Below are 22,801 nucleotides of genomic sequence, written 5' to 3' on the forward strand. Positions count from 1 at the left end.
GAAAGCCCCCTTCAGCCCCTGCCAAGCACTCAGATCTCCGGCGGCAGGGAAAGTCTATCCAAGCAGAAGACATTACAGCATGGAGCCTCCGCTGACTCAAGGCAAAAATTACAGATGAAAGACGATTTATGCTGGTAGCGGGGAGCAAAGTGTCACCCAGAATCAGCCAACCTAAATTGGGACAAGGCACCAGCCTAGTAAGTTAGAACACTGTGGTCTCCAGCAGGCAGACCGAGTAATTGGAAGGGTATGAGGCACTCTGAACAGGAATCACTCCTTCCCAATTGATGCTTCTTCTAAATAAAGTTTTTATAAACACACAGACTCATTCCTGTCTCAACCAGACCATGATGCTACAGAGCTGAGGGCCCCAGGCCTGGGACACAGGCAACATGGCCACTAGCACCAAACTCAACCCCTCCACTCCACAAACCCACTTCTCATAGGAGGCTGTTTTACACCCAGCTATCAATAAACAGCTTCTAGGTTTTAGTATATGTTGCCGAGGTGCCCCTCCCCTAGCTCACATTCCCAACAGTAGGGGGCAGAGGGAAGAACACACAAGTCTGCTGCCACCAAAGCACTTTAAACAACTTTAAAAACAGGAGGACCCCAGGCCTCCTGCCCTCTCCCCTCCCCCTCTTGCCCACACCTTGCCCTTCCCTCTCTCTCCACCTCATTTTAATCCAGTGATATTCAGACCTCAGTGATTCAGGAGCCAAATTAGTCATCATCACCACCCAAAAGAGACACAGGACTGTGAATTCATTGTTTCATTTACACTCTCTCTACAAAAAGAAAAGGAGGACTTGTGGCACCTTAGAGACTAACCAATTTATTTGAGCATAAGCTTTCATGAGCTACAGCTCACTTCATCAGATGCATGCAGTGGAAGTTAGCTGTAGCTCACAAAAGTTTATGCTCAAATAAATTTGTTAGTCTCTAAGGTGCCACAAGTCCTCCTTTTCTTTTTGCGGATACAGACTAACACGGCTGCTACTCTGAAACTCTCTCTACAATTACTCTCACACCAAAATGACTGACCAAGTATTATTTTATCAACTACAACTGGTTAGCAGCGTAGTAAAAGCATCCTGATTGGTTAATAATTAAATCACAGTGTTTTAATATCACATGCTGCAAAGAACCGCAAGGGAGACATTAAAGAGCCACTTGCAGCTCTGGAGCCTCAGTCTGAGTGTATCTGCTTTCATCCCTCCACCCAATCTCAGGCCTACATTTCCTTTTGCCTTCTCCCCCTCAAGCCTCCCACTCCAAGCCTGTACCAACTTCTCTCCCCTTCAAACCAATCTTCCTCCTGCTTCCAGGTATGATGATCAGATGTCCAGATTTTACAGGGACAGTCCCAATATTTGGGGCTGTGTCTCATATAGGTGCCTATTACCCCCCACTCCCATCCCGATTTTTCACGCTTGCTATCTGGTCACCCTACTTCCAGGCAACCCGCTCAAAACTGTCACTCCTCTTCTCAGCCCTATACCTTGACTTCTGCCACCACCATCTAATCATAGCAGTGTCACCAGTCTCAACCCCTGCAGTTCAGATTGTGAAATCATTTCCAATCTATCTTGTTTTCAGTCCTCTCCCCACTCCCTGAAACATTCACATTTGGGGATGGAAACTTCCTGAGAAGAATTTAGGAAACGTTTGGACAAAATCCCGTCAGTTGTTTTCAAGTTAAATTTTTTTTTTTTTTTTTTAAATCCTCAATGTAAAAGTATTCCAGCGACCTTCCCTTAGTCCCAGCTTGTTTTTACAAATAGACTCTGATGAGCCAGGCAGGATTTACTAAGTTTTGGAGAAGAACAGGTTGTAACACAACAATTATGAGCTTCTGGAAATGTCATACTGAGTGCAAGCAGCGTGAAATTCCATGCAGCTGTTACCTGTACAGTTACAGACCCATGCCCCACGTCCTGGTGTTTCTACCCCAGCCATCACAGATAAAAAAGGTGGATACATACTGCACTGGCAGTGAACTGGGCAGATACTTAATTCCAGGAGTTAATAAACTCAGCTGCTGAAGCAGAGTGTGTAAAATTAAGTGGCTTCAGAGTAGCAGATCCTGTGAGCATACCAAACAGCGTAAGTCATGTCTACACCCGAAATGATTTGCCACTACAGCTCTACCAGCAAACCCTCCTACTGTAAACACAGTATGTAACAGCAAAAAAATCTTTACTAGTACAGCTTATAACTGGACTCCTGAACTAAATAAGTTATTCTGGCAAAAGCACTTTTGTGTCAGTAAAAGTGACTACACTGGGATTTTTGCTGGTATATAAGTGTCACCCCCAGACAGACAATGCTATACCAGCAAAAGTTTCTATGTAGACCTCCCAGACCAAGGAGTTCACAGCGTCTTTGTTGGTCCACATACTCACCAGGCTTGATTCCCCCCATGGTAAGTCCTCATTTGCACCTGTACAGAGTGTGTACAAAGTGCTCTCACTGGTGTAAGTGTTGATTTCTGGTAACTAGCACTTTACACCCTGAAAAAGATTTGGAGGTAGTGGTGGATAATCAGTTGAACATGAGCTTACAGTGCAGTGCTCTGGCCAAAACGTGCTAACGTGATCCTGGGATGCATCAACAGGGTAATCTCAAGTAGGAGTAGAGAGGTTATTTTACCTCTGAATTCAGCACTGGTGTGACCATTGCTGGAATATTGTGTAGAGTTTTCCTGTCCATAATTCAAGAACAATATTGATAAATGTGAGAGGATTCAGAAAAGAGCCACAAGAATGACTGAAGAATTAGAGCATAAATTCATAACTTTGTTAAGACACTAAAAACCATGGACTTAACAGACACACTGATTAATGATTTATTGCAACAATCTATAACTAAGGCTAAGATTTAGTCATGGGTATTTTTAGTAGAAGTCATAGACAGGTCACAGGCAATAAACAAAAATTCACAGGCCTGTGACCTGTCCATAACTTTATAAATACCCATGACTAATCTTAGCTACTCCAGGAGGGTCCTGGGGCCCCGCTGTTGCTCAGGAGAGGGGGTAGGGGCCAGCCGCACAGGCCGCTGCCTGGGGCCACTCCAGCAGCAGCAGTTGCAGAAGTCACGGAGGTCCCAGTATCCATGACTTCTGTGATCTCCGTGACAGACTCACAGCCTTATCTATAACCCACCAACAACCCCAGAAGCTCCTTTCACACTGCCCTGTTCCTCCTTATGACTGGAAGGGTGTTGACAGGGCAATTCACCTTGAATGGTCCCATGAAATGTGTGTGAACTACTTATGTTAACCAATCTGTTCCACATTGTATTTAGCTATGACACCGCTGAGACAGTCTATACTAGAACTTACTTCAGTATAACTTGTGTCGCTCGGCATAGGCGCCAACTCCGTGGGTGCTCCTGGGCTGGAGCACCCAAGGGAAAAAATGGTGGGTGCAGCCCCCATGTCAAAGCCACTACCTCCCCCCAGCGCCTCCTGCCCACTGGCGGGCCCTGCCAATCAGCACCTCCCCCTCCCTCCCACCACCTCCCACGAATCAGCTGTTTTGAGGCATCAGGAGGCGCTGGGAAGGAGGAGGGAGGAGCAAGGGCACAGCACACTCTGGGGAGGGGGTGGAACTGAGCGGGAAGAGGCAGAGTGGGGGCGGAGCTGGGGTGGGAAGAAGCAGGATGGGGGTGGGGCATTGGGGAAGGGGTGGAGTAGGGTGGAGGCAGGGGGAGCATCCCCAGCAGATTAGAAACTCAGCACCTATGTTGTTCAGCATGATCCGTTAAGAAACATAAAAGTTATACCGACCTAAGTGCCAGTGTAGACAGTGCTATGCCTGTGGCAGAGCTTCTCCTGCCGACATAGCTACTGTCTCTTGTGGGAAGTGGAGTGATTAAGCGGACGGGAGAGTCTCTCCCGTTGGCTTAGAGCATCTTCACCAGACGGTGCATCGGTGCAGCTGTGCTGCTAGGCCATGTCTACATTACCACTGATGTCAGCAAAACTTATGTCACTCAGGGGTATGAAAAAAAACCCCGCCCCTGAGCGACAAAAGTTTCGCCCGCATAAGTGGTTGTGCGCACAATTCTACATCAGCAGAAGAGCTCCTCCCACCATCCTAGCTACTGCGCTCATTGGCATGGTTTTATTATGTTGACGGGAGAGCTCTTTCCCATCGGCATAGAGCAGCTACACAAGTGATCTTACAGTGGCGGAGCTGCATTGGTATGATTGTGCCGCTGTAAGGTCTCTAGTGTAGACATGGCCCCAATGTAGATGTAGCCTAGTAAGTTTCCCAGACCTAAAGAAAAGCTCTACGTAACTTCAAAAGCTTGTCTCTCTCACCAACAGAAGTTGGTCTAATAAAAGATACCATCACACCAACCTTGTCTCGCTAATATCCTGGGACTGACATGAGGGCTACAACACTGTACATGAAGAATTAGAAAACATTCCTTATAGCGATAGACTCAAGGAGTTCAATATATTTAGCTTAACAAAAAGGAGGCCAAGGGATGACTTGATTCAATCTGTACTTATCTACATGGGAAAGAATATATAATAGTGGGCTCTTCAGTCTAGCAGAGGTAGTGTAACATGATCCAATGGATGGAAGTCAAAGCTAGACTAATTCAGACTGGAAATAAGATGTACATTTTAAATGGTGAGAGTAATTGACCACTGGAACAATTTACACCAAGGGTAATGGGTGATTCTCCATCGCAGACAATTTTTAAATCAAGATTGGATGTTTTTTCTAAAAGATCAGCTATAGGAACTGTTTTGGGGAAGTTTTATGAACTGTGATTTACAACAGGTCAGACCAGATGATCAAAACGGTCCCTTCTGGCCTTACAATCTATTAATCTATATACCCACTTTGCAGAGGTGTAAGTTATTACACAGGCTGTCAGGCCCATTAGCTAACAAATTCCACTGGTATCAGCAGCTGCTCCAGAACTAGAGAGGCCAAATGATCTGTATTTTTCTCACCATCACCCCTAAAACCAAATGCAAAAATAATTGTGTTAAATGAAACCTAAAAGCTGCAAAATCAAGCACTAAAATGCCAGGAAATTCCAAGAGTTATATTCTCCATAATGTTCACTTGGTCAAGTTGCCCATACCAGACAGAGCAGTTTATATTCCTGCTTTCCTTATTATACATGAAGTTCCATGTATTACTTTTCAGGGGTTCGCGCCCCACAGACCGCACGGGGCTAAGAGTGGGCACGACCTGTGAGTCTGTGACAATGTTATTCATGAATTACCATAAAACCTACAGGGTCTATAAAGTACCTGGGTTAAGAGTGGAACATAGGAATTGTCAGATTGAATCAGCCCCATAGGTATATCTAGTCCAGTATCCTGTCTCCAACAATGGCTAGTACCAGATGCTTCAGAGGAAGGTAAATAAAACACTGCGTCAGGCAGATGTGGAAAAATTGGAAAGAGTCCAGCGGAGGGCAACAAAAATGATTGGGGGACTGGAACACATGACTTATGAGGAGAGGCTGAGGGAACTGGGATTGTTTAGTCTGCAGAAGAGAAGAATGAGGGGGGATTTGATAGCTGCTTTCAACTACCTGAAAGGGGGTTCCAAAGAGGATGGATCTAGACTGTTCTCAGTGGTAGCTGATGACAGAACAAGGAGTAATGGTCTCAAGTTGCAGTGGGGGAGGTTTAGGTTGGATATTAGGAAAAACTTTTTCACTAGAAGGGTGGTGAAACACTGGAATGCGTTACCTAGGGAGGTAGTGGAATCTCCTTCCTTAGATATCTTTAAGGTCAGGCTTGACAAAGCCCTGGCTGGGATGATTTAGTTGGGGATTGGTCCTGCTTTGAGCAGGGGGTTGGACTAGATGACTGAGGTCCCTTCCAACCGTGATATTCTATGACTCTGTGAATAATTTGTTCTCCATTAATCCCTAATAGTTAAAGACTGGAGCATGAGATTTTATATCCTTTCCAAATCTTGTTAGCAATAGTTATAACAACTCTGGACATTGCTGTTATCTATATAAGCATCCAATCCCTCTTTGAACCTTGCTAAATTCTGAGCCTCAACAACACCCTGTGGCAATAATTTCCACAGATTACCACCCAGTGTTAAAAATAGCGTTTCTTTTTTTAAAATCAGTTTGGATGGGTCATCTTTCAGTTTTGTTGTGTATACCTTTGGCCTCGTGTTATGAGTCTAGGAAAACAGAAGGTCCTGCTCAACCTTCTCGAGACCATTCATCCTGCAAGAGAAGGCCAAAATGGGAACTGGAGGAAGAAACTGTAGATGAAGAATGTGACCTATACACCAGAGGAGCTGAAAAGGAAAAGGGAGGAGGGCACAGATTGGGAGTTAGGATATGTCTACACTGAAAATGCTACAGTGCTGAAGCTGCCCTGCTGTAGTGCTTCAGTGTACACTACCTATGCCAAAGGGCGGGGCTCTCCTGTAGCTATAGGTACTCCACCTTCTCGAGAGGCAACAGCTGAGAGACACAGCGATGCTGATGTAAGCTCCCAATGCAGACCAGCCCTTAGAGAGGCAGGTGGGATCAAAAGGGGTTTGTTGGGGGCAGGGATAAAGGGAAGTCAGAAAGCAGAAGGGAAGGTGTCCCTTCTCCCCCTACCCACTCCAGTGGGAATCATCTCCCATTACTTCCCATTTTCCAATCATGTCATTAGAAATTGAATCACAGTTTCGTTTATTTTCCTGGAACTTCCCAGAGCTCCAAACAGAAAAGCTTTCCCCCATTTCCCACCGCAGCACCTGTGTAGAAATCTGAGACAGCGTGCTGGGTGGCAGCTGTGGGCAAGTGGCACAAACCGGGGGAAGCTGGGAGGCGTTGCCCTCACACTGAGTGGGAAAATTTCCCAGTTCAAAGGCACGAGGAGCTTTCCATTGGCATTTCTGTTATTAATTAAAATGCATGAAGCGTCTTTGAAGAGAAAAACACTCGGCTGGCTGTTTTCCACCAAGACGACATTGTGTGTCTCTCAACACTGACTGTCCCATGGCTGCCTGGGGCTGGGCTGCCAGGCTCAGGTGGAGAAAGCCAGGTCAATACAGACGCAGCAACACTCAGGCAGTGTAGCTGGGTCCAGTGCAATTCCTGAGCCACTGACCAGCCAGGGCTGTGATCGGTACCAGGAGACTCAGGAAGGCGAGCACACTTGAAACATTCCTTAGTTGTGGCACCTTAGAGTAACACATTTATTTGAGCATAAGCTTTCGTGAGCTACAGCTCACGGATGAATGCATCCGATGAAGTGAGCTGTAGCTCACAAAAGCTTATGCTCAAATAAATGTGTTAGTCTCTAAGGTGCCACAAGTCCTCCTTTTCTTTTTGCAAATACAGACTAACACGGATGCTACTCTGAAACCGTTCCTTAGTTGGGGATCCTGGGCAAAGGCATTGTGACAAGGAGAGGAGCTCAGCCATTAGCAAATCTTGTAGAACCACCATCTTCAGGGCTAACTGTAGCTTTTGATCAAGGCGATTCAGCAGGCTCCAGGCCCAGGAAGGGATCAGGCTGTGGGTGTGAACGCAGGTGCTCATACTATTTGTCTCCATGCAACAGCTGCACTTGTCTCTCCTCCACATGGCCTGGCTAGGAAGGTGTGGAATTTGGAAAGCTCCATTATAAACAGCTTCAGAGGAGCTCTAATCCCTTCCTAATTCAATATGTCGCCAGAAAGGCACTCTCTCACATACACTCCGGAAGCAAAATGTCCTATTACTTTCTGCCTCACTCCTCACCTTACAAATGATCTTTGGCATATCACTCTACAAATGACCACACTCTAGTCCTGAAGGGAAGCCCTGTCTATACACAGTGAAGTTGCTAGCAAAGTCAATGGTAGAGCTATTTCACTGTCTCTCTAATAGTTCTCAACTCCAGAGCAGGCTCTGTACTGAGACTTCAGTTAGACCACGTTACCTGGCAAGTGCAAAAGCCTCCAGGCAGAGTCGCCCTAGGGTACAGCGAATAGGGGCGACCGCCCTGGCCCCTGCACTTTGGGGGCCCCCGCACTTCATGAGAAGGTGGGCAGGGAGATGAGGTGGGAGGTGGACGGAGGGGCAAGGAGGAGCCCTGCTACCAACCTCCCGCTCCCCCAAGCGCCTCCTGCCTGCCAGCGAGCCCCGCCAATCAGTGCCTCCCCCTCCCCCGCCAGCGCCTATCGCCGATCAGCTGTTTCACAGCATCTGGAGGTGCTGGGGGGAGAGGGGGGAAGAGCGAGGGTGGAACGTGCTCGGGGGAGGAGGTGGAACTGAGCGGGGAAGAGGTGGTGTGGGGGTGGGGCCTTGGGGGGAGGGGTGGAGTGGGGGCGGGGCCTGAGCAGAGCAGGGGAAGCACCCCCTGGCAGATAGAAACTCACTGCCTAAGTCCCGGGCCCCGCAGCCCCCGAGGGACAGCCCTATCCAGGAATTCCAGACTGCTGGAAAATTCACAACACGGAAAGTGAATCCTCCACAACACCCAGGTCCACCTAAATCAACCTTCCCTAGCCCTGAAATCAACACTAAACCAAGAGAGACTATTTCCAGTGTCAGACCATTAGTCCCTTTACGTCTGGCCTTCTACCTCTTATAATGGCAGGTAAGGGAAACGGTTGATCTCCTCCAGTATTCCACCTCCTGTCACAATGGGTCAGACGACAAGTCCGTCGAGCACAGTAAAGGGCCTCTTGCAATTCTTCAAAGGGAAATTACCCAGACTCTCTTTAGGGCAAGGGTTCTGCTTCACACCTGACTAGAGAACTTAGGCACCACAATTTTCCATTCACCAGACACTGCATTTTGCTGCACACAGGGGACCGCTCAGTAAGGAGCTTATGCTCTGGAAACCTGAATCCACTGGCCATAGCTGATCACAAATCTACAGAAGTTATAGTATTATCCAGCCTCCCTTTAGAATTAGTACAGTGCTGGTACAGTGGAGAGAGGGGGAGCATTTCAGACAGGAGAGAAGTAGTACTTACCTGGAAGAGTGTTTCATTCTCATTACTCAAGATGGCTCTGGGAGGTGCAATAACTGAAGTTAAAGAACAAGTTACAATCAGGAAAGCACGTAAACCAGAACAACAAGCAGCTGGTTTGGGGAAGGACTGTTTCCACTCAAGAGAAGGACACAACCTCACTGTCCACACATGCTTCAACTCAAGTCCAGGCAAGAGTACAGTATGGCTACAAAAATTAGTCTGAGGTGAGTAGGTTACATCCCTTTGCACTCCTGGGCCGTAGAGAGGAGACACAGTCCTACCTGGGCCAAGTATCAGGGCACCACCCCAGGGGATGGAGGGGAGATGGGCTTTGTACCAGACCATCACTCCAGGGAAAGGTGTGCAAGGGAAGGAATGGGTACAAGAAACCACTAGACTCACACAGGTAAAATGGCAGCTCTGCATCTGCAAGGTGGCTTCTCACAAAGTCTCTCAAAATGCCAACTGTGAAGTGAAGAAGAGAAGGGTTTGCAGGGTGAGGGGGACAGTCCATATGTCACACAAGCCCACCAACACAGCCCATATGCTGGGCAAGGGTCACAGCCTGTTCCTCAAATACTCCCCCCTGCATGACAGCAGAGTCTGTATATCAGGTACCTCTCTCTGAAACAAACATCACAGTTGTCACCACTATATCCCTCTCTGGAAAGAGGGAGCAGACCCGCTGGTAGCACCACAGGGTCCCAGCAAAGCAGATAGTGGGTAAATCAGTGCATCAGCCCTTGCTTTCAGCAAAACTCCTCCTCCCCCCATTTCTCCTTTTAGGCCATAAACCGCACTTGGATTTCCAAACACACCTAGTCCTGATGGAGAGCATACTCTACCTAGGTCTCATATAGCCCACCTCACCATAGTATCTGAGCATTACCTGTCCATCAGTTCCTCCATCCACAGTATCCCCTTGGCCCTCCATTTTGGCTAAGGGATGGAAGGGAGGTCCTGTTTCTCTGAAAGGAGTCAGTGAGCCTTACATTTACTGCTGTAGGCTCACAAGGAATCTTCCCGGACACCCCCAGGGTCACTCATTTACACGGAAAATACAGCTCTGTGCACCAGTCACGTCTGTGACAGACTGAATATCCTGAATGAACTTTACTGAATTAAGTCAACTTAATTGAAGTAGCGTTATGACCTTTGGGGTACATTGTATTGGAAATGCAAATGTTTATGTACAACTGAGATTGTACGAACTTTCATTAGGAGGAAAACAAGATTAATGCAATCTATGGAAGGTATGTGGAAGTTCAAAGGTCTTTTTAGATCAATGTGTGTGAAGTGGATTTCCTAGGAAATACCTTGAGGTGAGGGGAATGCAAATTCTCCCCTCCAAAGCCACCTTTTGAAGATATGCCCTGGGAAAAGACCACCATTGTATACTAATTACCTCCTCCTGGAAACTCTAGATCAAAGACCCCTGATTTGCATCAACTAGTCATGAGGGTGCTTGTTCTGTGCTGAAGTGATGATGAACTTGTAACCACAAGGAAACCCTAGGGTGGGGTTTTGAAAGTCTGTTCTTGCCAGAGCCAGTGCTAGAGTTGGGATGAACTCTGGTAAGCTTTGAGCATGTGCACAGGTTATTATATTGTTTTTAATATCTTTTCTCAGTAGCGCTTTTTATCTTAAGACACAAGTAGTCTTGTTTAGAAAGAGCTGTGTGGTAACTTATGTCTGTAGCAGTCACTCTTATCAGTCTCTGAAGAGAAAGCAAGGGGGTCTGCTTAGGCAGACTGTCTTTCCTGGCAGTAACCCAGTGAAAGTAGGGAACTGCTCAGTCAGGACATACCCTGGTAAGAAGTGAACAAGAAGTTTGGTCTCCATGCAAGAGAGGCAACAGCTGGTGAGCCAGAAGCCTGAGACTGGGTGCCACAGCTGGACCACAGAGTAATAACATCGCCTGTTGTTACAGACCCCAGTTGCTCCCTTCAAAAGGAAGCATCACTAGCTACACAAATGACTGAAGTTGCAGCTGCAACTAGATTGAGGTTCTTTGGAACCTTTATTTATTCCTTTGATTCTACTACATGGTATTAACTCGTTACCAAGTTAATTCTTCTGTTATTAACTCTTCTATCCATCCCACCCCCAATGCCCTGGGAACAGGGTGGACAAAAGTCCACACCACACCTGACAAACAGAAGCTTTAAAATCTTGCACCAGACAGTCAGGAAGTCCGGATCTGCAGAGGGTAACAGACACCTAAGACTCTGGTCACCAATTCTCAGGTCTAATGAGACAACAGGTGTTTCCTGGGGCAACATCAAGTAGTCTAATTGGCAAGGGCACCTGACTCCACCAAAGATGGAGGATCTAAATTAGTAGCAAGGAGAGCAATTGGATGCATACCCTGACATACTCCCTGCAAGAAGCTCTAATTTCCCCACTATTCTGACTGAGCTGAGGACACCTACTTTTTTGTTTTGGTCTTTGGTAACTTTAGACACAACAGCTAAATCAAGCCTTCTCTCGCACTCTGGCTGTAACAAGCCTCAACTCTAATGGAACAACATTATGTAGTATGGCAAGAATAGTGTGACCTCAGTTGGGACCCCACAGCTTTTCTGGGATGGCCCCCATCATGCAGTCCTGGAAAGAAGTCCTCTTTCTTTGTAGGTCTGCTAAAGGTGAATGTCTCCAACCCTTTTTATGCAACTCACTGAAGCAACATGAACAGACTGCACTAGCTCCTTACAGAATCACAGAATTGTAGGACTGGAAGGGACCTCGAGAGGCTATCTAATTCAGTGGTTCTCGATCGGGGGTATGCAGAGGTCTTCCAGGGGATACATCAACTCATCTAGATATTTGCCTAGTTTTACAACAGGTTACATAAAAAGCACTAGCGAAGTCAGTACACACTAAAATTTCATATAGACAATGACTTGTTTGTACTGCTCTATATACACAATTAAATTTTAGTACAATATTTATATTCTAATTGATTTATTTTATAATTATATGGTAAAAAGGAAAAAGTCAGCAATTTTTCAGTAATAGTATGTTGTGACACTTTTGGATTTTTATGTCTGATTTTGGAAGCAAATAGCTTTTAACTAAGATGAAACTCGGGGTATGCAAGACAAATCAGACTCCTGAAAGGGGTACAGTACTCTGGAAAAGTTGAGAGCCAGTGATCTAGTCCAGTCCCCTACACTCATGGCAGGACTAAGTATTATCTAGACCAGCAGTGGGTAAACTACGGCCCGCAGGCGGCATCCAGCCCATCAGAGGTTTTAATCTGGCCCTCGAGCTCCTGCTGGGGAGCAGGGTCAGGAGCTTGCCCTGCTCTGTATGTGCCATGGCTCCGCAGGCTCCGGGAAGCAGCGGCATGTCCCCCCTCCAGCTCCAATTGGAGCTGCAGGGGCGGCGCCTGCAGATGGGGCAGTGCGCAGAATGCCTGGCCGCGCCTCCGCATAGGAGCTGGAGATGGGACACGCAGCTGCTTCTGGGAGCTGCTTGAGCGCCGCCTGCACCCCTGACCTCCTCCCGTGCTCCAACTACCAGACCCATCCCTGATCCCCCTCCCACCCTTCGAATCCCTCGGTCCCAGCCCAGAGCGCCTTTCTGTATCCCAAATCCCTCATCCCCAGCCCCACCCCAGAGCCCACACCCCCAGCCAAGGCCTACCCCCCTGCACCCAACCCCCTGCCCCAGCCTGGAGCCCCTTCCCACACCCTGAACTCCTCATTTCTGGCCCCACCCCAGAGCCCTCATCCTATCCTGCACCACAACCCCCCAATTTCGTGAGCATTCATGGGCAATTTCCATACTCAGATGTGGCCCTCGAACCAAAAAGTTTGCCCACCCCTGATCTAGACCATCCCTGACTGGTATTTGTCTAACCTGCTCTTAAAAATCTCCACTGATGGAGATTTCACAACCTCCCTGGAAATTTATTCCAGTACTTAACCACCATGACAGTTAGGAAGTTTTTCCTAATGTCCAACCTAAACCTCCCTTGCTGCAATTTAAAGCCATTGCTTCTTATCCTATCCTCAGAGGTTAAGGAGAATAATTTTTCTCCCTCCTCCAACAACCTTTTATGTACTTGAAAACTGTTAAGTCCCCTCTCAGTCTTTTCTTCTCCAGATTAAACAAACCCATTTTTTTCAATATTCCCTCATAGGTCATGTTTTCTAGACCTTTAATCATTTTTGTTGCTCTTCTCTGGACTTTCTCCAATTTGTCCACATCTTTTCTGAAATATGGCGCCCAGAACTGGACACAATACTCCAGCTGAGGCCTAATCAGCACAGAGTAGAACGGAAGAATTACTTCTTGTGTCTTGCTTACAACATTCCTGCTAATACATCCCAGAATGATGTTCGCCTTTTTTTGCAACAGCGTTACACTGTTGACTCATATTTAGCTTGTGGCCCACTATGACCACCAGATCCCTTTCCGCAGTACTCCTTCGTAGGCAGTCATTTCCCATTTTGTATGTGTGCAACTGATTGTTCCTTCCTCAGTGGAGTACTTTGCCTTTTTTTCTTATTGAATTTCATCCTATTTTCTTCAGACCATTTCTCCAGTTTGTCTAGATCGTTTTGAAATTTAATCCTATCTTCCATAGCACTTGCAACCCCTCCCAGCTTGGTGCCATCTTCAAACTTTATAGGTGTACTCTCTCTGCCATTATCTAACTCATTGATGAAGATATTGAACAGAACCGGACCCAGAACGGATTGCTGCAGAACCCCACTTGATATGCCTTTCAAGCTTTGACTGTGAACCACTGATAACTATTCTCTAGGACCAGTTTTCCAACTAGTTATGCACCCACCTTTGAAAGGACGCCCACTCGGGTGGGTGGAGATGTGACAGTGCAACTAATTACTACAGCTTCTTCAGAGCTGTGTCACTCTCCCCAGCAGTGCAGAGATGCCTGGGGCCCCCCTCCTGTAACACTACTTCACAGATGTAAGTGGCACTGCAGGCTATCGTCACCAGACAGACAGAAGCAGGGATGCTCTTACCAGTTTCATTGGGGCGGAAGAACCCTTGCAGAACATGACGGTCTGGGAACTGGACTCTCAGCACAACCTGGTTAGAAACAAAGCTGCATCAGTGAAACCTTCACTCTCAAAGAGCAAGAGCTCCATTTAAATAAGCTAAAGTCAGGGCTCAGGTAGAGACCAGGTTACCTCTGCCTCACAAGAGGCTCATACAGGATTGACTCTCTTCCTGAGAGGCTGCACCCAAGAACGCCAACTATTATTTGTATTGTGGTGGCACCTTGAGACCCCAAATGGGATGAGAACCACACATACACACAGACAGTGACAGCCCCTCTCCAAAGACCTTGCCATTTAATTTGGAACAACATACTATAGGAGTGTAACAGTCAGCAGAGAGAAACGCAGGGAGAGGATGAGGGGAACAGAGGGAAGCTCACATAGTCACACAGACTGCTATATGCACCACGTGATGCTTCCAAGCCATTTTAAAATAAAGAAAGAGCATAAAAGTGGCCATACTAGGTCAGATCAATGGCCTGTCTAACCCAATATCCTGTCTTCCCAGAGTGGCCAATGCCAGGTGCCCCAGAGGGGAAGAACAGATTAGGGAAATTATCAAGAGATCCATCCTATCATCCAGTCCCAGCATCTGGCAGTCAAAGGTCTAAGTACACACAGAGCAGGAGGTTGCATCCCTAACCATCTTCGCTAATAGCCATTGATGGACCTGTCCTCCATTAACTCACCTAGGTTTTGGGTTTTTTTAAAAAAACAATTTATAGTTTTGGCCTTCACAACATGCTCTGGCAACAAGCGCCACAGGTTGACTGCGTGTTGTGTGAAGAAGTACTTCCTTTGTTTGTTTTAAACCTGCTCCCTATTAATGTCATTGGGTGACCCCTAGTTCTTGTGTTATGTGCAGGGATAAGGAACACGTCCTTATTCACTTTCTCCCCACCAGTCACGACTGTACAGACTCAATCGTCTCCCCCCCGTCGTCTTTTCCAAGCTGAACAGTCCCAGTCTTTTTAATCTCTCCTCATACGGAAGCTGTTTCATACGCCTCATCGTTTCTGTTGCCTTTCTCTGTACCTTTTCCAACTCTAGTGTATCTTTTTTGAGATAGAGTGACCAGAACTGCATGCAATATTCATGGCGCTGGTGTACCATGGATTTAATAGTGGCATTATGACATTTTCTGTCTTATTTTCATCTATCCCATTCCTTATGGTTCCCAACATTCTGTTCGCTTTTTTAGCTGCCACTGCACTCAGATGTTTTCAGAGAACTATCCACAGTGACCCCAAGATCTTTCTTGAGTGGTAACAGCTAATTCAGACCCCATCATTTTATATATATAGTTGGGATTATGTTTTCCGACATGCATTACTTCCCATTTATCAACATTGAATTTCATCTGATCGTTTTGTTGCCCAGTCACCCTGTTTTGTGAGATCCCTTGGTAACTTTGCAGTCAGCTTTGGATTTAACTGTCTTGCATAATTTTGTATTGAATAAAATTAATTCTCTCTGCCACTGAATGGAGCCATTATGAGCAGATGATTTCACATGCACATCACCGCAGATGTAAGCCACGTCAGACAACTAGGTCCTGTCTACACTTCAGAGTTTTGTTGACGCAAGTTACGCCGACATACAGCCACCGTTGTAATTAAACCACGGTTGCATGTCCACACTACGCTCCTTGTGTCTGCGGAGCACACCCACACTAGCAGCTCTTGCACGGACACAGAGAGAAGTGCGCAGTGGGTAGCTATCCCACTATGCAGCTGGCCGCAGGGTTCTTTGGGAAGGGTTTGCAATGCCTTATGGGGTCAGGTACAGCATCACATAATGAGGGTTTCTCAATGCCATCGTTCATGGGCATCCTACTAGATTGCCAGCTACTTTTCAGCTGCCCTGGTAACCTGCACCCCAGCCATCTGTCAGAAAGCATGGATCCTGCACTGTGTTCAGTACTGTGCTGTGCATTATGAACACAAGGCTAAAAAAGAGGAGCCCAACAGGTTATTTGGGTGGGGGATGCCTTGAAGAAGCATTTTAACACTGAGCCACAGTAATGTGTTTTGCTGTAATGTGCTGAGCTTGGCATTGTTTGTTTGCGCCATGCTAGAAGACTGGTTATCATTGCTGTGTGTGCCCGAAAAGTAACACATCGTAAATCACATTTTAAAGTAGCACTTGGTAATATGAACAAACTGACATTGCTAAACAATAACTCAAGAAGCCCACAGAGGTGGGTGGGTGTGTGTGAGAGAGTGAGAGTGAGTGAGAGAGACACAGACACACAGAGCTGTGGAGAGTGAGTGTGTCAGCATGCTGTCTTTAAGTTCAGACAGCAGCCGGAAGCAACCAATCCTGAGGCAGAAGCTGGTGGGCACAGATAATTGGTGTCCCCCTGCCCCTTCACCCTGGCTCAGCAGATACCGGTACACCAGGAAGCAGAGGGGGACACCCCAGCATCATCCCCTGCCTCATTTCCTGGCTCTGCACAGCGCAAGTCTCTTCCTCCCCATGCCCCAGCAGCAGCCCACCCACCCTGCCTGCTGATGTGTGCCGGGGAGAGCAGGATTCCACGTTAAAGTTTTGATTTGGTGATTCCCTCTGAGTTCTCCTACAGCCTCCTCTGCCCACAAACCCAGGAGATCCACCCTATCCCCAGTAGTCCAGGCAGGAGTGCATTTGCTGCCGGGAGCCACACGCTCAGCTGGGCAGTAGCTATATGAGCTCTCCACGCTGAGCAGTGTCAAAAACTACCTGGGGCTTTGAAAGAAGAGGAGAACCTGTCTGGGTGGCTGGATGCAGAGCAGTGGAGTTCAAAATGGTAAGCAGAGTGGTCATGGTGAGCATTGTGGGATACCTCCTGGAGGCCAGTTACAGCAATATAATGAACACAGGGTCTACACTGACACTTTGTTGATCTATCTTTGCCGCAAAAATCTCTGCCCTCTTGTCAAGGTGGTTTTATTTTGTTGGCAAAGCAGGAGAGTTTTGTCAGCGGGAGAAGCATTGTAGTGTGTACACCTCCACTGTTATGCCAACAAAACTGTGTAGTGTACAAGGCCTTAGAAACCCTCCCCTAAGAGCAGCTGCAAGCACTTAGGATCCTGGTGGTCAGAGTTTGGGCCCTGAAGCTATCTGACCACTAAATTTACACTCAGCCAGAAAGAGGAAAAGGAACAAAGGCTACCTTTGGGTAATGCTCTAACTTCTCCTTCATCTGAGCTTCTCTCAAAGATTTTGTCATCAAGGGAGCTTCTTCCAGACGTTTCCTAAATAGGGTGAGAAGGAGATAATCTGTTAGTTCTACCACTAAGATTCAGCTTGTTAATGTAAACGTAAGGCAAAAACAGGCCAATGCAGCCAACTGCTGCTCGATGTATTCCCCACTCCCACCTCCATGCCAGCTGTCCTCAGATCCCAGTCCCTTCAGCACACCTTCCTCTCCACCACCAGTAAACCCAGAACTGCACCACCACAGCCACCCTAAAAGCCCAAACCCAGGTCCCTCCACATTCTCTCCTTCCCCATAAAGCTCTGCTCCACTCTTTGTGCATGACCACCACCCACTTTGCAACACTATTCTGAACCAACTCCTAAATCTGCCCATAACATTACCTTGGAACTCCTTTTTGCTTCCAGATATATGAGATCCCAGAACATTTTGAATATTTGTACCAGTACAGGTTCCCTCTTAAGCAGGCTTCATGGATTCTCTGCCATTTCCCCTTTACATAGAACATGGCTCCAGAGCCTCAGCATCGTTTTAAAAAAGAAAAAAACAAACAAAAAAAAAAAAACCTTTCTAGCCCTCATGGTTGTGAAGAAAACCTTGAGAACATGACCCAACTGACACAATGATGCCTGCCTGACTTTGTAGACAGCCTGACTCAATAACTCAGACAAGTGTAAACATCCCTCTTCACCTCAATCATGGGGTAATAACTCTGAAACCTCAAAGTGACAATTTCACTCTGGACCATGAACTGTGAACTGTTTCACAGTGCATCACTGTAGCAGAATCATTCTGCTAATGTGCTTATCCCACAATCCCAAATTGCCACCCACACATCCCCAGATGCAAAAACCCAAACGACCCCATCCTAGGATTCCCCCATATTGATGATGAAATTAATTCCATAACAATACAAAAATATACAACATATTGAAAACTGGAGAAGAGGGGGCAGCATAAAGTCAGTTGAATTTCATATCAAATCAATTCTGTACTGATTAAATGGAAAAGAAGCTGCTGTATAATTCCCAGCCTGCCAATGAATTTCAGGATCTTGCCACAGAAGTTAGGTCCCCCAGCATGCTGCCATCTTCAGTCTATGGCAGCAGGAAGAAGAGCAGCAGGATCACACTATCACACACAAAAACCGAGTTAACATGGAGTTAAGACTGGAGACACTCAAAATTGCCCTGTGCTCATCCTGCCCTGCCCAAGCAGGAGTTTAGCTCCCAGAACGTAAATCATAGAACAATCACAGAATCATAGAATGGAAGGGAACTCGAGAGGTCATCTAGTCCGGTCCCCTGCACCCGTGGCAGACCTAATCTAGACCATCCCTGACAGGTGTTTGTCCAATCTGCTCTTAATCTCCAATCCTGGAGATTCCACAACCTCCCTAGGCAATTTATTCCAGTGTTTAACCACCCTGACACTTAGGAATTTTTTCCTAATGTCCAACCTAAATCTCCCTTGCTGCAATTTAAGCCCAAATGTCAAACCAGGAAACGCAGAGTTAAGTCGACACTTCCCATATAACAACTATACCAACTGAACTCTGTCCAAAGAGTCCCCTCAAGGAGATCAGAGTAGCTTACCTCTGCCAACCAACCGCAAGTACTTCCCAGACCAATGATGCTGCACAGACCATAGTGAGGGTAAATTCAATTGTATGAATAGGAATGCAGGGCACAGAGAAAATGGCACATTTGGTTAGGAAGGGGTAATGCATTTCCTAGTTTCCCAACATTTGAGTTCTGGTAATTAAACTCTCCCATTCTGAAAAACCACAAGGAGCACACAATAGCGCTGAGCTCCCACACTCTTAACTCCTCATAAACAACTTTTTGGCATGTGAATTTTTCTTGGTTTTTGAGAAAGTGGGGGAAGTGAGGAGGTATGATTCAAGGGCAAATGTGGGCAGAACAAAGTGCTGTGGAGAGTTTTCAGGGGCACTTTTCAGATATCAACCAGAGGTACCACTAGGCAGTAAGGAAACCCCTACCAGGGCCCAGAAGAAGCATATCTGACATTACATGAACTCCAGGGTAATAAGTGATACAATATTAATGTGGATAACTAGCCATAGTTTTTGGTTGGATCCATAAAAGCCCAGGTGTATAAACTAAATACAGAAGTCAGGCAAGCAGGGGATTGGAACTCAGAGTCATTAGGATTGCACATCAACAGTCTAAACCACCAGCTGGGCTGGTGGATGGGTTGCTCACATTTCTCATTCACTGAGTTCTGCCTTGCAGAGCTCAAACTGGCTCTCTAGCGCAAGTCTGTTGACCCAGGCTGCGAGGCTCAATTCCACGGGCTGCACCGACATACCCCAAGTGGCATGCCAATTTCCAGGCCAATCCGTAGAGCCCTGCACAGATACAAATTTATAGCCGCGGATGCGGATATAAATCAGTATCCACGGAACCACAGGGCTCTCCCGGTTCGCGGAAAAAGGAGCAGACCATGGGACCACCACTCCCAGGAGCCAGGGTCCCACATCGGCTGCTCCTCCAGTGCACCTGTACCACTCTCAGCTCACCAGCAGCTGTCCCTGGTCACACTCTTGTGTTCCAGCAGCACGCACACCCCCAGACAGGAGACACAGACAGCTGCGTGGAAGGGCTGGAGGCAGGGCAGGGGGCGCTACAGCCACGCCAGAGGAGCTGCCAGCACAAGGCGTAGGCTCCTGGGAGTGGTGGTCCCACATTCTGCTCCTTTCGCCACTACAGTTCCTGGGAAAGCCCTGAGGTTCCGCAGATACCAATTTATATCTGTGGATATCCGCATCCATGGATATAAATTTGTATCCATGCAGGACTCTACCAATCTGAATATCCATGTGGATTTTAGAGCCCTTTGAAAATGCAGTTCTAAGCAGAAAGCTCTGGTCAGCCCTAACTATGATGTTACATGGGCTGCTCCATATTTAAAGGAAGATTATGACTCAAACACTGAATTCAGAGCATTAATTTACTAGGAGGGGAAAGGGTTTATCTTAACTGAATACTTGTTACAAAATAGGATTAAGAGTTCAGAAATTTTCCTTTACAGGTCCCCAACTTTTAAGAGAATCTGTTCAGGAGCTCACCCAGCTTCTGTTCCTCACACGTTCTTGTCAACTGCTGGAAATGACCCACCTTGATTATCACTACAAAAGGTGTCCACCACCCCGCTCTCCTGCTGGTAATAGCTCACCTTACGTGATCACTCGTTACAGTGTGTATGGTAACACCCATTGTTTCATGTTCTCCGTGTATATAAAAGTCTCCCTACTGTATTTTCCACTGCATGCATCCGATGAAGTGAGCTGTAGCTCACGAAAGCTTATCCTCAAATAAACTGGTTAGTCTCTAAGGTGCCACAAGTACTCCTTTTCTTTTTGTTCAGGAGCTGTAATGCCTTATATCTGTAATAAGTTCAGTATTCCTTCCTTCTCTTTGGGTATCCCCCAGGTGTGGAGCTATGGGTCATCACATCCTAGTTTGGCGTTTATAGTTTGATTTGATTTTCACCTTGTGTCATGTCTCAGATTGATTTATTCCAGCTGGTAACAGAAGGCAATTCTGTCATTAAAATTATAGAGATTTGCTTATTGGCTGCAGTCTGAATCCAACTCCCATTGAATCCAACTCCCACTGAAGTCTATGGGAGTCATTTCACTGACTTTAATGGGAGCTGGATCAGGGCCTGTGTCAACATATGACAAACAAATGTATGGACAAGTTGGAACTTCCATGCTTGTTTAGTTACAAGCTATCGTTGTAATGTCAGATCAGAGCATATGCACTGGGGCAGTGTGAAATGTTGTTTCAGCTCTCATGTTTTAGGCCCCTGGCATATGAATGCACATCCATCTTTAAAATCAGCAATTATTTGCGGTGGGGAAGGGGAATCCAGTAGCTTTGGTGTAACTGGTTGAAATGTACTTAACAGGTATGACAAGACATGAAATAATTTTAAATCCTGTCCCAATGTGGGCACCATGTGCCTTCCAGTCAGTTTATTTACCTTAGGTTTTTCTATGATGCTCAACACCATAGTATCTAAAAACATCACATGCATTGAAGAATTAATCCTCAACACCCTTGTGAGGTAGGGAAAAATTATCCTCCTTCAAGAGATGGCAGACTGAGGCACAGAGAGACACTGGGCCAGATCCAGAGATCCAATCCATCCCTTATACACTGCTCTGGCAGTGCCAAGGGGCCAGAAGGCAACCAAATCTCCCATGCTGGTGATTCCTCTTACATCACACAATGTACCATGCAGCCACTGGCATTAGGAGTACGTTGGGGGCTGAGAAGGGGCCATTATCACGTAGAATATCATGGAGAAGCCACTAGGCCACTCTAAAATAAACCAAGGCCAGCACACAACCAGCTCTAGGATCAAGGAGTCTTCCTAGTTGGGAAAAGCAAAGAATCTGGCCCAAGGTCACAGAGTAGATCTGTGACTGAACCAGGAACAGAACAAAATCTCCGAAATTCCAGTCTAGTCCCGGAATCCCCAATCCCATTCCTCCCTCCAGCACTCATTATTGGAGTGTCTTCTGTTCTAGTCTGTTGACCAATTCTGTTGTGTTGTTCAGTAGCTAAGCTCTTGATCTGAAAATCACAAATGCCCCAGGTCTGGAACCTAGCATGTTCTGTCCTGGACAGGTGCCAAACTCCCTGCTTAGGCCAAGTGATTAACAACAAGATTAAAGCCTGAGATCTCTCAAACCACCAAGGACAGGAGAGTATTTTATAAAACTGGGGAGCCAGAATTCCCAGGTACACAGAGCCCAAGCCATCAATCAGACCAGAACCTTTTCCCTAGAAGCCAGCACAATCTATAGAGAACCAATGCAACACATTCAGAATGGCAAGAGGAGAAGGAGGAACTTCAATTGCTAATGAAAAGAAAACTTGCCTCTCACTCTGCAGCTGGGCCAAGCGTTTCCTCACATCATCCACTGTGACTTCGAAGAACTCATCAGGAAGATCCTGTGGGCCAGCAGACAGTGGCTCCTCCAGGTCTGGATGGCACACGACTGGCTCTCGCTCCAAAAGCTGCAGAGCAGAGAGGGAGCACAGGTTAGACTTGAATGCTATGCCCCAGCTAGCGCCAAAGCATAGCACAAAGAATCAGACCTCAGCATTTGCAAAGTAAGGTCCATTCACAGGATGCATCTCTCTTCTAGAAAAGACCTACCCAAAGGGATCTCTTCACCTACATAATACAAAAGACCTTATATTGTACTGCAGCTCCAGCTAACCACTCCCATGCTATAAGCACCAGGGAGCTACTCCTGTCCCAGTGTCTGTCCACACACACAGATCTTCCCAGTGGTAGAGCACAGCTGCCTTCTCTCCCTGCCCTGGGGCAAAGCATGCTAGCTACCTGGCAGCAGTTCTGCTACAAACACCTGGATGTCTGAATCATCACCAGCCAATCAGATTAGTCAGTTTTGGAACAATTCTAACCTTTTAGAACCCAGACATTCTAAGGTAGATGAGAATTTGTATGAGACAGAAAAGGAGAAAGTGCTGCAATCTCCAGAGCTGAGAGGCAGGCCAGTGGGAGAACACGAGCTTTTATGGATAATATGCAGTTTT

General features: G+C 46.7%; 1 protein-coding gene across 4 annotated transcripts in view; it reads right to left on the reverse strand.

Moving 5' to 3' along the window:
* Window positions 1–22,801, reverse strand: part of ASPSCR1 (ASPSCR1 tether for SLC2A4, UBX domain containing) — an 87,806-nt gene that overhangs the window by 22,031 nt on the left and 42,974 nt on the right. For 3 of the 4 annotated variants that reach the window (XM_077833262.1, XM_077833263.1, XM_077833264.1), the window contains 5 exons: window positions 22,116–22,255; window positions 17,157–17,238; window positions 13,964–14,030; window positions 9,369–9,431; window positions 8,967–9,019 (listed from right to left, as the gene is read on the reverse strand). In XM_077833262.1, the coding sequence (XP_077689388.1) occupies window positions 8,967–9,019; window positions 9,369–9,431; window positions 13,964–14,030; window positions 17,157–17,238; window positions 22,116–22,255 (405 nt within the window). Of the gene's footprint in view, window positions 1–4,864; window positions 4,987–8,966; window positions 9,020–9,368; window positions 9,432–13,963; window positions 14,031–17,156; window positions 17,239–22,115; window positions 22,256–22,801 lie in introns of all 4 variants that reach the window. The other variant, XR_013347873.1, reaches the window with a different exon arrangement.

Source organism: Eretmochelys imbricata, chromosome 14 (assembly GCF_965152235.1).
Source record: "Eretmochelys imbricata isolate rEreImb1 chromosome 14, rEreImb1.hap1, whole genome shotgun sequence".
Classification (NCBI taxonomy): domain Eukaryota; kingdom Metazoa; phylum Chordata; order Testudines; family Cheloniidae; genus Eretmochelys; species Eretmochelys imbricata.